Source organism: Strongylocentrotus purpuratus, unplaced genomic scaffold (assembly GCF_000002235.5).
Source record: "Strongylocentrotus purpuratus isolate Spur 01 unplaced genomic scaffold, Spur_5.0 spur5_scaffold_15, whole genome shotgun sequence".
In the NCBI taxonomy this organism is placed as follows: domain Eukaryota; kingdom Metazoa; phylum Echinodermata; class Echinoidea; order Camarodonta; family Strongylocentrotidae; genus Strongylocentrotus; species Strongylocentrotus purpuratus.
The window spans coordinates 26,412,765-26,425,081 of record NW_022145600.1 but is presented as its reverse complement, the minus strand read 5'-3'; the positions used below and the strand labels follow the sequence as shown (position 1 = coordinate 26,425,081).

The following is a 12,317-nucleotide window of genomic DNA, read 5'->3' as shown; positions in this document are numbered from 1 at the left end:
AAAAAACACAAGGCCTTTAATCGGGCCATATAGTGAGGCAATTAATTATGTTTCCCTTTTCTCTTCTTCTTATTTATTTATTATTTGCTTGTTAGTATCTTTCTCTTTCTTCTCCTCCTCCTCCTCCTCCTCCTCCTCCTCCTCCTTCTTCTTCTTCTTCTTCTTTGCTACTTTAATTTCCTTCTCTCTCTTGTTCAAAGGGCTCAAACTTCTTTTAGATTTCTTTCTTTTTCTTTGGTAAGGCCCAGGACAATTTGAAGAAAAAAACCTGTCCATGATAAGCCGGTATACACTTATTTGTCTTTACTTATATACAAGTCCAGTATTTCCATGCCAATGTTTTACTAAATATAGAATATCATTTTAAACAAGATGTGCCGAGAATGAGAGATGTCAAACAAGCATTTATATCCAGCAATGTTGCCAGGTCCCAGCAGAACAATATCACCAAACGTACGGCATGTGAAAAATAAAAAAAAAATATAGAAATTCAACCAAAAATGCCCGATATCAATGCGAATATACGGGCTTATAATTGTATTTTAGAATTTTAGAATTTTGCCAATTGGATGATGTCAAAAATTTCATATGTAGGCCTAATAAACAAAAACAAGAAAACTGACAAAAAAAATATTATTTTCTGATTGATATTGTGTGCCTGATGGCATGCCCATTTACCATAATTATGAAATACCGATCAGGCTGATGACAGCTATAAGCCTAGAGGTTGTATATTAAAAAACTGATTATTTTTGTCCCCCTCTTACTTACTCATTGGTTTAATAGTTAAATCTAATATCTAGGTCTAGATCTATTTTTTCTTCCAAATCACAACATTTTGGTTTGGCGACAAGCTCTAATTTTGTTCTCGTCAAGGCTTTAGAAAAAAATCTTGTGTTTTTTTGTGTTACCGAGATGACCATTGTAATTGGTAATTTTTCATAATTATTTTGTCTTTTCACAGACGCCGTATCAATTCAAATTTGCACGGCGGATGGGGTTAAAAAGCGTGAATGAATGAACGCTGAGAGTTGGCTTAATTCATATTGTTCAGTCGCAGATAACAAGATAAAAAGAAAAATATAGAATTTGAAAACCATTCTAAACAACAAAAGCAGGATGTGTGCTGCCGTTTCTTCGAGTCATTGCGGAATAGATGTCTGCGTTGATGAAGATGTGTTGAGCAAAGCACCGCACTGTCCACACGGTAAGCTCGAACTCTCGGCCCCGGCTCGGCTGGGGACAAGCGCAGGCCAAGTCAGGGCTCCGTGTCATGATCTCTCGGCCTGACTTTGTACACATTGAATCATGCTGCGTGTGGGGATTATCCCCACACACAGCATGATAATATAAAGTCGAGTCTGATTATTGCACAAGCCACAATAATATTAATGCTTACTAATGAAAATGTACAAGGGTCATGATTAACATTTTAATAGATCTAATTCAGATTTCAGAATCATGACAAAAAGTCAATAGATCTAAATTATCTTTGCCTAGGGCTAGGCTAAGGCTAAGAGTAAGACTAAGTTGGCAGTAGGGGCGTTGGTCCGAGAATAAGGATTGTCCTCAAAAACAAGGATCGTCTGCAAAAAAGCAGATGTTCAATATTTTTGATCGGCACATTGGCGATGCAAAAAACGGATTCCGGGATGATTTTCTTGATGCATTTTACATTGACTTTGTACAGAGAATTTCACATTATGCAGAGACGCCAAGGTAAAAGATCGGCAATGCGTGACATTTTCATTTTTCGGCGCGCGTGCGAGGGTATAACACACGTATAGGTATGGCGTTTTTTTAATCTAGCGCGCGCGCCGTGCGTGAGAGCCGTTTTCAGACCCTCCAAATACGTGACGTCACGCCTAATGCGTGACACTTGGTAGCTCTGATTATGAGCAATAAATCCCTGGGCAGACGGACAACCCATAAAAGTAGACTGTCAACTAGGGTTTTTTTCCCCTGGGCCTGGGGAATCCAAATTTGGCATTGCCAGAGGGCGGTTCGGTAACCCGAAACCCGCAGAGCGCTGATGAAAAAAAATTGATCCTTGTTTATGAGGACGTATTTTGTCCGCGTTTATGAGGATATCCTCGTTTATGAGGACGATCCTCATTCTCGGACCAGCACCCTAGCCCTGAGGCCTAACCATGTGTGAATGTGTGAACTGAATTTTTTTAACATGTTCAATAATGGAAGAAAGAGATCATTTTGAATCATTTGTCATTGAATGTCGACTACAACTAAAAAGTACTGGAAAGTCTAGGATTAGAGTCGAGAGTAGAGTCTATGCAGCTAATGCAAGAGTCACACAGCACAGAAAATCACAATCGCTCATTACAATACATGAGCCATTGGCATGGTAGATTTTTGACACAATTAATATGAAATGAAAACAAAATCTTTTTTGCTATCGTGTCAACAAATCAAGACTGTTGCCCCTGCCATTTTTTGAACCGAAGTCACACCAACCAAACTTAATGACAGTAAAAGAAAATATGGTGACTTATGAATTAACAATCTAGATCTAATTAAAGAAAAAAATTCCCAATAACAAGATTGTCTATGCTGCATGTATATATTTGTTTAATACGTACACATTTCTTCAATGCAGGACCAACCCTTCTGTTTGAGCGTTTCACCCCAGGCAAGGACACAAGCCAACGCTACTATGCCTGCTCGGCCTGCAGAGATAGGAAGGACTGTGGGTTCTTCCAGCTCCACACCAATGCTGAGATCGTCTCAGACTTCAAGCAGCAGATGAGAGAGGAGTACAACCGCTCCAGACAACCCTGGAAACGGCAGGAGGATTATTACCAAAGGTTTGTAAAGCATATTACAGTTATGATTTTACGTTTTATTTTTTTATAGATTATACAATGTAATTACTAATCACAAAGTTTCTAGCACAAAAACAAACTTTATTGGATTTCCTTTTAATAGTAGGCTTAACAAAGACAATGTCACAATTGAAAGTAACAAAAATGTCCCAAAAATCTTATTGCTTATACATGATTACATGTAGTATACAATGTGTATTGAAATATATTAAAAACACTGTTTTCTATTATGAAACAACTTATTTTTATCCATGTTCTGTTCATTGATTAGTTTTGAAGAAATGATAAACCCATTTGTGCTCAGCAAATAGTTATTGCTTAATAAATCATTTATATCAAGCCATGCTAAACCTGAAGTAATACCACTCTAGCACCATAAGTGTCACGTGTGACAGATGTTTGTTGATGCCTTGGTCAGAGGTCTATCATGGAGGATACATCTTATAATACAGTGAAACCTGTCTATAAAGACCACCCTAGGGAGACAAGGAAAGTGGTCTTTAAAGGCAGATTGTCTTTATGTAAAGGTTCCTTTAGTACATGTTTTAATGAGAAACCATTTTCAAGGGAAACAAAGAATGTGATTTTTGTAGACAGGTGGTCTTTCTACACAAGTGGTCACTAAAGCAGGTTCGGCTGTACCACAATCAAATTATTAACTGTATATGGTAGAATTGATGCTTTTACAGTCAAATATTTTGCAAACTTTCCCCTCTTCAGATTCATCACAACAGAGAGCCTTGCTGAGGATGAGAGAACATTCTGTTATGATTGCCAGCTGCTCATCCTACCAGATGAACAGCCTGATCACATAAAACATCGCACCAAGAAGGGAATCCCTAACCCAGACTTGGCAAAACCCAGCTATCTGATGGAGGCTATTGAGAATAACAAAACCAATGCGGTGAGCCTCTTTTATGAAAGATACAGGGCTGTAGTATGTAGGCCCACAAGCAATGCTTCATGAAAAGAAGAAGTTAATCCCAATTATTGTGTCACTTACGGTGAAGAGCACATTTTTCATGCTAGTAGAAATGAGCCATCATTTTGGAACCTACATGAATACCAATACCATTAATTTTGAAATACTGTATAACTGCAGTTTGTAAGCAAGAGCAATTTTCACGTCCTAAAACTTTTGAGAATCCCCACCAAACCTTGCAAAAGTTGGGAGCATTTCATGTCCGTGAAAGTTTGTGGTGTTACGGTTATTGCTCATTCGGGGCTGAAGTTCAGAACTCTGCCATTTTCAGTTGAAAGGTAATGTTTCAAGGTAATGTTGGTCTACTCCAGATGTAGAATTGTTTTACTTTTTTCTGGAAATGATTGCCCAAGGAAGAAAAGAAATAAAGTTTGCTCACCTCATTAAGATTTGTGTACACCAATTCATTGTGCATGTCTTACCTGTCATCAAGATGTTCGCCTTACTTGGGTTCGATTAAATTCCTTTCCTCTCATTTTGTGATTTGATAGGGCATTTTAGGAGTTAAATAATTCCAAAGATATAATTTTCTCTATTTTTCTTTCTCCACAGCAATACTTATTTTCCACCAAGGCAGTGACATTCTTCATCCAAACAGTGAAAGCTCTGGGGTTCAAGAGAATACTATGTGTAGGTGTTCCAAGGTAAGATCACTGTTATGTTAAACTTGACCAAAACTAGTTCATTGATTAAAGCCCCACTGCACTACTTATAGCTACGTGCGCCCTCTATATAGCAAACAATGCCTATGGGGTTACCATTGGTCCCCCATGGTTCCCTTTTTCTTATGTTAATTGAGAGCTGATTTGATGAGATAACCACCTGTCAGTGACCATGCAGGGAGGTCTAATCTCTCACGGCCAAACTAGTGCAGATAGACTTGAATAGGTAAGGTGAGGTATAGTAAGGTATTTATTCATCGACAGAAAATCAAGTGTCTTCCCCAAGCACACTGAACTTGTTTTCGCTCAGTTTGGGCATATATAAAGTATTGAAAAGGATAACACCATTACACTATGTCACTATAACAAATTTTTCTTTGATATTTAGAATGCTTAATTTGTGCGTAAAAGAGATCGTTTAACAATGTTATATCTGAGATGCACGGCCCTACGTGTTATCAGTGTCTGTGATATGGTGTTATATTGAAGCCCTAAAAAATTGTGCTTCAAAATGATCAAGAAGTGCCTCAAAAAAGTAGAAACCTTTGAGTAACCGGTTTTCCATACTTTTTTTTTTCCCATAGACTGTAGTGTTATGAAAACCTTTTGGCTAACGCAAAATTTGATTTCAATTTTCAATCATTAATATCTTGATAATCAGACAGGCGATCGGCTTGTAAAAGTCATGGGGTTCCTGACTGAAAGGTTTATAATTATCATTGCAGCATGAGCTAAATCCAGGATTATTTTCTAAAGGATCTCAGACAAAGTTACCGGATCCCTTTAAACAATAACACCACATACAGACTTCCAGGGGAGCAATGACTAATCATCAAAACCTAGAGTCTTTGTCACATATGTGTGACACAGGTAAAACAAGAGTTAATTACTTCATGATTTCTGATTATTTTCTCCATTTTACTCACCTTTGTTTTGTTTAGGCTACATGAACAAATCATGGCCGATACTTCATCAGCTCTAGAGAGTCTGCTACTTGATATCGATCACAGATTTGTAAGTATACAAGTCCAGATGCAGAGGTCAGAGGTCATCTACATTTGACACTGTACTGTCATTTCAATCTGAAACATCACTGTAACTAAACCTTATTCCAAAACATGGGCGGCCGTACAGGCACAATTTTGCTGTGTGTTTGTGTGGGGAGGGGAGGGAGGGCAGGGGGTTGGTTGTGTCGCCTTCTTGGTTATTTCTAAATTTTGTGAGCACATGCTAGAGTAGTGATAATCTCAAATGTCATTTAGAAACACACTATATAATATAGATATTCATTTTGCAATAAAGCTTTCTTCCATGTATTTCAATTAATTTCTTGTTTACTTTTCATTTCATTTAGTTATATGTTACCTTGTATATCATCTGTTCTTTGTAAAGTATATGTTGGTGTCCTTGGGACCTTTTGGCTCTAAGCAAACATAATGCTGACCACAAGTATTCTGCAAAATTGTGTTATTCTGTTACACTTTCACTATTTTCAGGGTCAGTTCTATCCATCTTCTCAGTTCTGCCGGTACAACATGTTCAACCATTACTTCCTGGATGGTGCAGAGAGTCAGGAGAGATGCAGGGAGTTCCTGACAAGAGACGATGGTGAAGGTGTCGTCATGATAACGGACCCACCCTTTGGGGGCATGGTGGATGCCCTAGCGTCAGGGGTCAAATGGATCATGGAGATGTGGAGGTCAAATGTCACACGTAGGTCAAGAGATGTCAAATGAATTGAGAAGAATTTTATTATTTTGCTTGCCCACATCAACTTTTTCCATACTTTTATTGGTATATATCTTTTTTTTAAATTATTATTTTAAAAAAAGGTTATTAAAAAAAAAAAACAACTAAAAGATCCCTCCTGGATGGTGGCTCAAAAGGCAAGACATGTAACCTCTGCGCTAAAAAAAATCATAAGACATATATATATATATATATAAAGAAACACACAAGAAAAACTTTTTACCCAGAATATAGCATACCAAAAATTTAAATATTCAAAAGATCCCATTTCTTGTTCCAAGAGTCAAGTCTATTGGTATATCATGCCCAGAAAATTGTCAGTTGATCATTCGACCAATTTATTAGGACTAAGAATGGCTGTGCTTTCCCTTTCCTTCCTGAAAAAGAAAGAGAGACCTTCCATGGTAAAGCTTAGTTCCATAGGAGATACATTGTCTCTAGTTCAACAACAAAACAAAGCTCTTAAGATTCAAGGTTACGAAGGAAAAAAATGGGGAAATTGGTAAATGGTATATGTTTATAATCTGAATATCCAAACCTCCTATTCCTTAGTAAATTAACATTAAGTTAGTTGTTTATTACTTTACTTCATGAAATAATCCCATGAGGAGGTGAAGAAAGTGTCAATAACACGGCCAGTGAGGTCATCAGAGGCCACGAGACTGGTTGGAGACAGTTCCGTCACCAAAGCTGCACCGTTATCTGGAACTAACCTCCTTCTTATCCAAGGAAGTTAGATTCCACAGAACAATAAAAAACACAGCAATTCAGTATATGTTACTGCGATGCATGATTCAATAAATACCATACCATACCATACCATACCATACCATACCATACCAATATGTTTATCTTAAATTTGACTTTCACTACCTGTGGATTATCTGTTGAGCTATTTCTCATGTAACTTGCATATTCATTATTTGAGCCTTGATCAAAAAGTTGTGGATATGTGTGTGTTATGAATTCATGTATTATTATTATTGTAAGTAGTAGTAGTAGTAGTAGTAGTAGTAGTAGTAGTAAACCAAAAGAATCCGTCTTTAAGTTATTTACATGTGGTAATAAACAAAATGTTGTCTCGTTTTAGATGTCAATCGATCGCTTCCTGTGATGTGGATATTTCCATATTTCTTGGAGCACAGAATCATAGAGGGTCTACAAGGATTTAAAATGCTTGATTATAAGGTAGGTAATCTATCATGGGGAAAGGGGTTGGGGAGGGGGGCATAGTTATTGTAAGGGGTTCTCATATTACAGTCGTAAAGATGATCAGTAGTACTACATTCCGTTGGTAGTGTTTGGTAATATAATCATTGACAAAAACAATTGTTTTTAAGCCAATCTTTGCCTTCATACATGTACTATTGCTAACAGTTATATCGCATTCTTGGTATAGAAAATGAATAAAACATGTATAGTTTGTCATTTCTAGTAACATGCATTGTGTAAATGCCTATTTACTGTGTTGGTAGCGAAAAAGATACATGTGGGGGGGGGTGGGGGGCCACCCCGCCCCCCCCTGGGAAAAAAGAAAGGGGGAAAAAAGGGGAATTTTTAAATTGTGATATTGTGATAGCCTGTCCACGATTTCACAGTCATTGTGGTCTACATATCTAGATGATATTCCTTATTTTGAATATATAGCAAACCCAGATAGTAGCCATTCCTAGCTTGTTCCAGTGCAATCTCATGGAGTTTCATAGGTTTTACATCAGTCTTACGCATGCCTGTTGCAAGCGATATGTACGTCCTAGCCCCAGTGTGTATTACTTGTACCTCTCATTTGTTCAATATTGCACCGGGAGAGTTAACAAGTTGGCAGCACCTTCGAACTGTTAGTATTTTGCTGTTGGTCAGCTAAAATCAAAGAAACCTTACCAATATTTCATCGAGTAAGGCTGACCAAAACTTAAATTAAGAATTTGTCGTTCAATTTTCCATCACGGAATAGCCCTGAACATAGAAGTCTCTGTGAAACTTTCAGCCAGATAAACATTCTGAACATGCTTAATATCATTTTTTCCAGGTGGATTACGACAACCATCCTCTGTTTAAAGGAGGACCAGATGCCAAGAAGAAAGGATCACCGGTCAGGATCTTTACCAACCTTGATCCAGCTAAGATAGAACTACCAACATCTGAAGGATACAGGTGGGACCAAGCTTTCTGATATATTAGAGAAAGTGCATGACTCTTGATACATGCACATTTATCTTGTATGCCATTTATTATAAAAGTGAGGTATGAATGTTGGACTGTATAAATGTCTCATTGTACTGACATTTCTTTAGTAAACAAATGCCAAGAAATGTATGAACAACTGTTAAGACTGTATGGTGTGTAATCTTAAATGCAAGAATGGCATTTGTCAAAAGCTGTTGCAAAGGTCGTTGTTACGTAAAAAAATTGTTTATTCGACTTGATGCTGTCTGATTATAGCTCACTCTCTCCTTTGCCCTCTCTCTCTCTCTCTCTCTCTCTCTCTTAGGTTATCTTGATTTTTGTTTCATGAACCTCTTATTCATTATGTGGACATCAACTCATTCTTCTAGTTGTTGTTTATGTGTTATCCGTGTTCATGTATATAAGAAGTTGTTATTAATTTTCTTTTGCAATAAAATTGGGGTTCATGCTTTAGATAAAGAGATTTCTGAAGATTTGGGGGAAGGTGAAGGTGCCTGGCAAATTATAATTTAACTAGTAAATACAGACAGAAATAATAAGAATCAAATATACCATTACTACTTTCATTACATGTATTTTCTTCTTATTTCTACAACCACTGCTGCTGCTGTTTTTTCTTGAGATTTGAATATTTCTTTGTTCTATCTTTCAGATTATGTAAGGAATGCCATCGCTATGTAGCAGCCGAGAATGTCCACTGCTCCAAGTGCCAGGAGTGCCCGTCTAAGAACGGTACAACATACACCCACTGTGAGATCTGCAACAAATGTGTTAAGCCATGTAAGTCTGTCTTCTTCTTTTTCTTCAAGAGTTGTCACCCTTTAAAGGAACAAATGTAAGAATGCCCACCAAAATGAGCATGGTTGGTTGACTACCCGGTACAGCCAAATGAAATGATGTAAGCGTAGTACACTTCTTGTTTTGGTATCTTATGACATACATAAGTTACCTCTTTTTTTGCAAGGATTGTCCCCCTTTAAAGGAACAAATGTTAAAGGCCCACCAAAATGAGCATGGATTGATTATTAAATAGATCAAATGGAAAGGGAAACCACGGCAACCAAATGAAATGATGTAAGCGTAGTGCACTTTTCATTTCTGCATCTTATAACATACATATGGGCCTCTATTGTGCATGGCTTCTTTATTCACCTCCATTTGTCATACGCATGAAATAATAGTTTTCAAGTGAAATTCAAGACAACATACATGATATGAGAGGAATAAAAATGATTGCCAGTTATAATTAAGATAATTTGAATTAATCATATTCCATATCCTTACCCATCAGCCTTCAGCCACTGTACCAAGTGTAACATGTGTGAGTTAGCGACTCATGACTGCGGTAAGGTCCAAGCTGGTTGCCATGTGTGTGGAGCTCTCGACCACAAGAGGAGAGACTGTCCAAAGAGATCGTCGTCATCATCCAAAAAAAGGTAGGAAATTGTTGGTGATCTGGGGAGTGTTTCACAAAGACTTAGATTGACTTTAAGTTGGACTGAACTATGGCAGGTCGTTCAGGCCACTAGTTCCTCTAACCATTTCTGGCATTGATTTTTCAAGGGATGTACAAATCGTGGGCACAAATTTACAGAATTTACATGTTTTGATAGTTCATTATTGAATGAAAATATATTACCTTAAGATCATAATTGAGAGACCAATGGTGAGAGTAACCAGTGGCATGAATGGCCTGCCATAGTTGAGTCCAACTTAAAGTCGATCTTAGTCTTTGCGAAACACCCCCCTTATCTACGCTCCGTGACCAGACTGCACCGGTTATCTTTTCTCTGGGCTATATTTAGTCAGAGATGTAAGGTTATAAGAGCTACAATTGATGATCATGACAATAAAATTAATACCGTAGTCATTATAATGATAATAATCAAAACAATAATAATAATAACAATAATAATAACAACAACACCAGCGATAGTGCATTTCATGTCTGTCACATGTGACATTGCTGGCGTGAATCAGTTGTTGTTACTATAATGGTCCTTTCAATTACCTTTCAATAATAGTCTTAAAAACTGCAAGACCATTATTCATACCGATGGTCAGTTATGGTGTATTTTGTTTCCGCTTATATTCTAGCATAAAACAGGAACTAAATAACTATCTTTAATCATTTGCTTTGTTATGTTTTGTTTATGACCATTTTGGTGGGCCACATCAGATTGTCTTGTGGGCCTCTGTGAACAAGGGTTACAGATTATGTCTTTGAATTGAGTAAAAATTTGTGTAGTGCTTTTTCTCACTTTAACAGATTACTCCACTGGTATCATATTGTAACCATTAGAATAATAATAATAATTCGTTCTAATATAGCGCTTTTCAGGACCGCAGGCCCTCTCAAAGCCCTATACAGATATCTATTATTACCCCTGTCATCAGATTCAGGCTTACCCGCACACTATGTATGCACATTCTCCATTCCCTGGGGAGCATTCCAGCCAGGCGTCATTTTTTACAAGCGCACACTTGCTCATCTAACAACAATAAATAGAAGATGAGACTTAGAAAATTGTAGCCTTTACGTGCATAAGTCAAGCACTGTGAATACACCTCTTTACTTTGCGTAATCCAATTTATACGAAAATAAATTCTCACTATTTGTTTTCTTCTAACAGATCATATGAGGAGGCTGTTAGCAGTGATGCCAGCAAGCTGTTGACATGGACAAAGAGGAAGAAGAGGAAGAATCCTGCACTGTCTTCGGTCCTGCGTCATTTCAGACCGGTAGAAGAACAAGCTGTTGGGACTCCTCGGGCAGCGGTCCATCCAACCATCAGCAAACGTCCGGGTGAGAATGGAGTCCAGTCTCCAGGATCCATCGGAAGCCCATGTATCAGTGCCACAGGGTCGTCACCACTGCAATCGCTGCAGTTAACTCCCATGACCAAAGGCATTCAAAGTCCTGAAGAAGGCATTGGAAGGACAGTTCAACCTGATGACTCTACGCAGGAATCACCATGTCCGTCCAAAGTTGATGGTAACGATAACATCCTTGAAGGATCCATGGACGGGTCGGGATTCAGCACAGAGAGCAGTGTGGTCGAGAGCCCTCGTAGTTTACGAAAGGGACAGTCTTTATCGAGTTTAAGTGGCATCGGAACACAAGATGTGAGGAAGGGAAGGGTTGATGGGAAGAAGATGTCTAAGCTGAAGAGTAAAAAGAAGAAGCTGATGGAGAGGATCGAGAAGTTGAGAATGAAGAGAAAGATTACATTAAAACTATGAAATCTTAAAGGAAAAATTGATTTGATTTGATTCAAATTTTCGGTTTCTGCCAAATTTGGTTTCATCCAGACAATATTTAGAACATACATTTTCATAAGCATAAGTAAAATTCTGATGCCATAAAGAGAGGTGTTGTGGTCTGGTGGATACGTCATTGGTCCATGGATCACAGGGTTTGAGGTTCAAGTCCCGCTGTGGCACTAGTGTCCTTTGGCAAGACATTAATTAATCTACATTTGCCACTCTCCACCCAGGTGAGGTAAATGTGTACCTGGTAGGAAGGAATTCCTTGAATGCTTTTGTGCCTTATTATGGTGGCTCAGCTTCAGCTGGGGTAATAATATGAAACTTTGTATGAACTGCAGTAGAGTATATTCATATAGTAGCTGCGCTATATAAATGGACCTATTATTATAAAGTCCTTCCTGTTACTTCAGATGTCTATGAAGCTCTTACAAAATGACTGAATTAAACATTGTTAAAGTTCAAATCATGTACATGTAGTACACTTGGTGTCTATTTATGTGTCATATTAGATAAGCTACTGCTGGACCTACTGCTGTCGATATGGTAGATACTTGATTTACAGCGGTAATCAAATTGCCACAAATGTGATATTGTGCAGCCCTTTCCACAGACCTTGACAAAAGTTAT

The 12,317-nt window shown here is 37.9% G+C and overlaps 1 protein-coding gene across 1 annotated transcript; it reads left to right on the top strand.

Annotated features, from left to right (window-relative positions):
- Positions 1-963: 963 nt before the first annotated feature.
- On the top strand, positions 964-11,863 carry LOC752357 (rRNA N6-adenosine-methyltransferase ZCCHC4). Its single transcript, XM_030986010.1, has 12 exons — positions 964-1,207; positions 2,615-2,822; positions 3,561-3,744; positions 4,375-4,467; positions 5,069-5,076; positions 5,426-5,498; positions 5,981-6,197; positions 7,324-7,421; positions 8,263-8,387; positions 9,073-9,200; positions 9,712-9,856; positions 11,054-11,863. The coding sequence occupies exons 1-12, from the start codon at positions 1,120-1,122 to the stop codon at positions 11,661-11,663; spliced, it is 1,977 nt and encodes a 658-aa protein (XP_030841870.1). The 5' UTR covers positions 964-1,119; the 3' UTR covers positions 11,664-11,863.
- The last annotated feature ends 454 nt before the right edge of the window (positions 11,864-12,317 follow it).

What these genes read in the sequence shown, in the direction of transcription:
- LOC752357 (XM_030986010.1), top strand. Translation starts at nt 1,120, where the DNA reads ATGTGTGCTGCCGTTTCTTCGAGTCATTGCGGAATAGATGTCTGCGTT. An exon ending in GTGGAGGTCAAATGTCACAC is followed by an intron (nt 6,198 to 7,323) that starts GTAGGTCAAGAG and finishes GTCTCGTTTTAG; the next exon opens with ATGTCAATCGATCGCTTCCT. An exon ending in CAACAAATGTGTTAAGCCAT is followed by an intron (nt 9,201 to 9,711) that starts GTAAGTCTGTCT and finishes CTTACCCATCAG; the next exon opens with CCTTCAGCCACTGTACCAAG.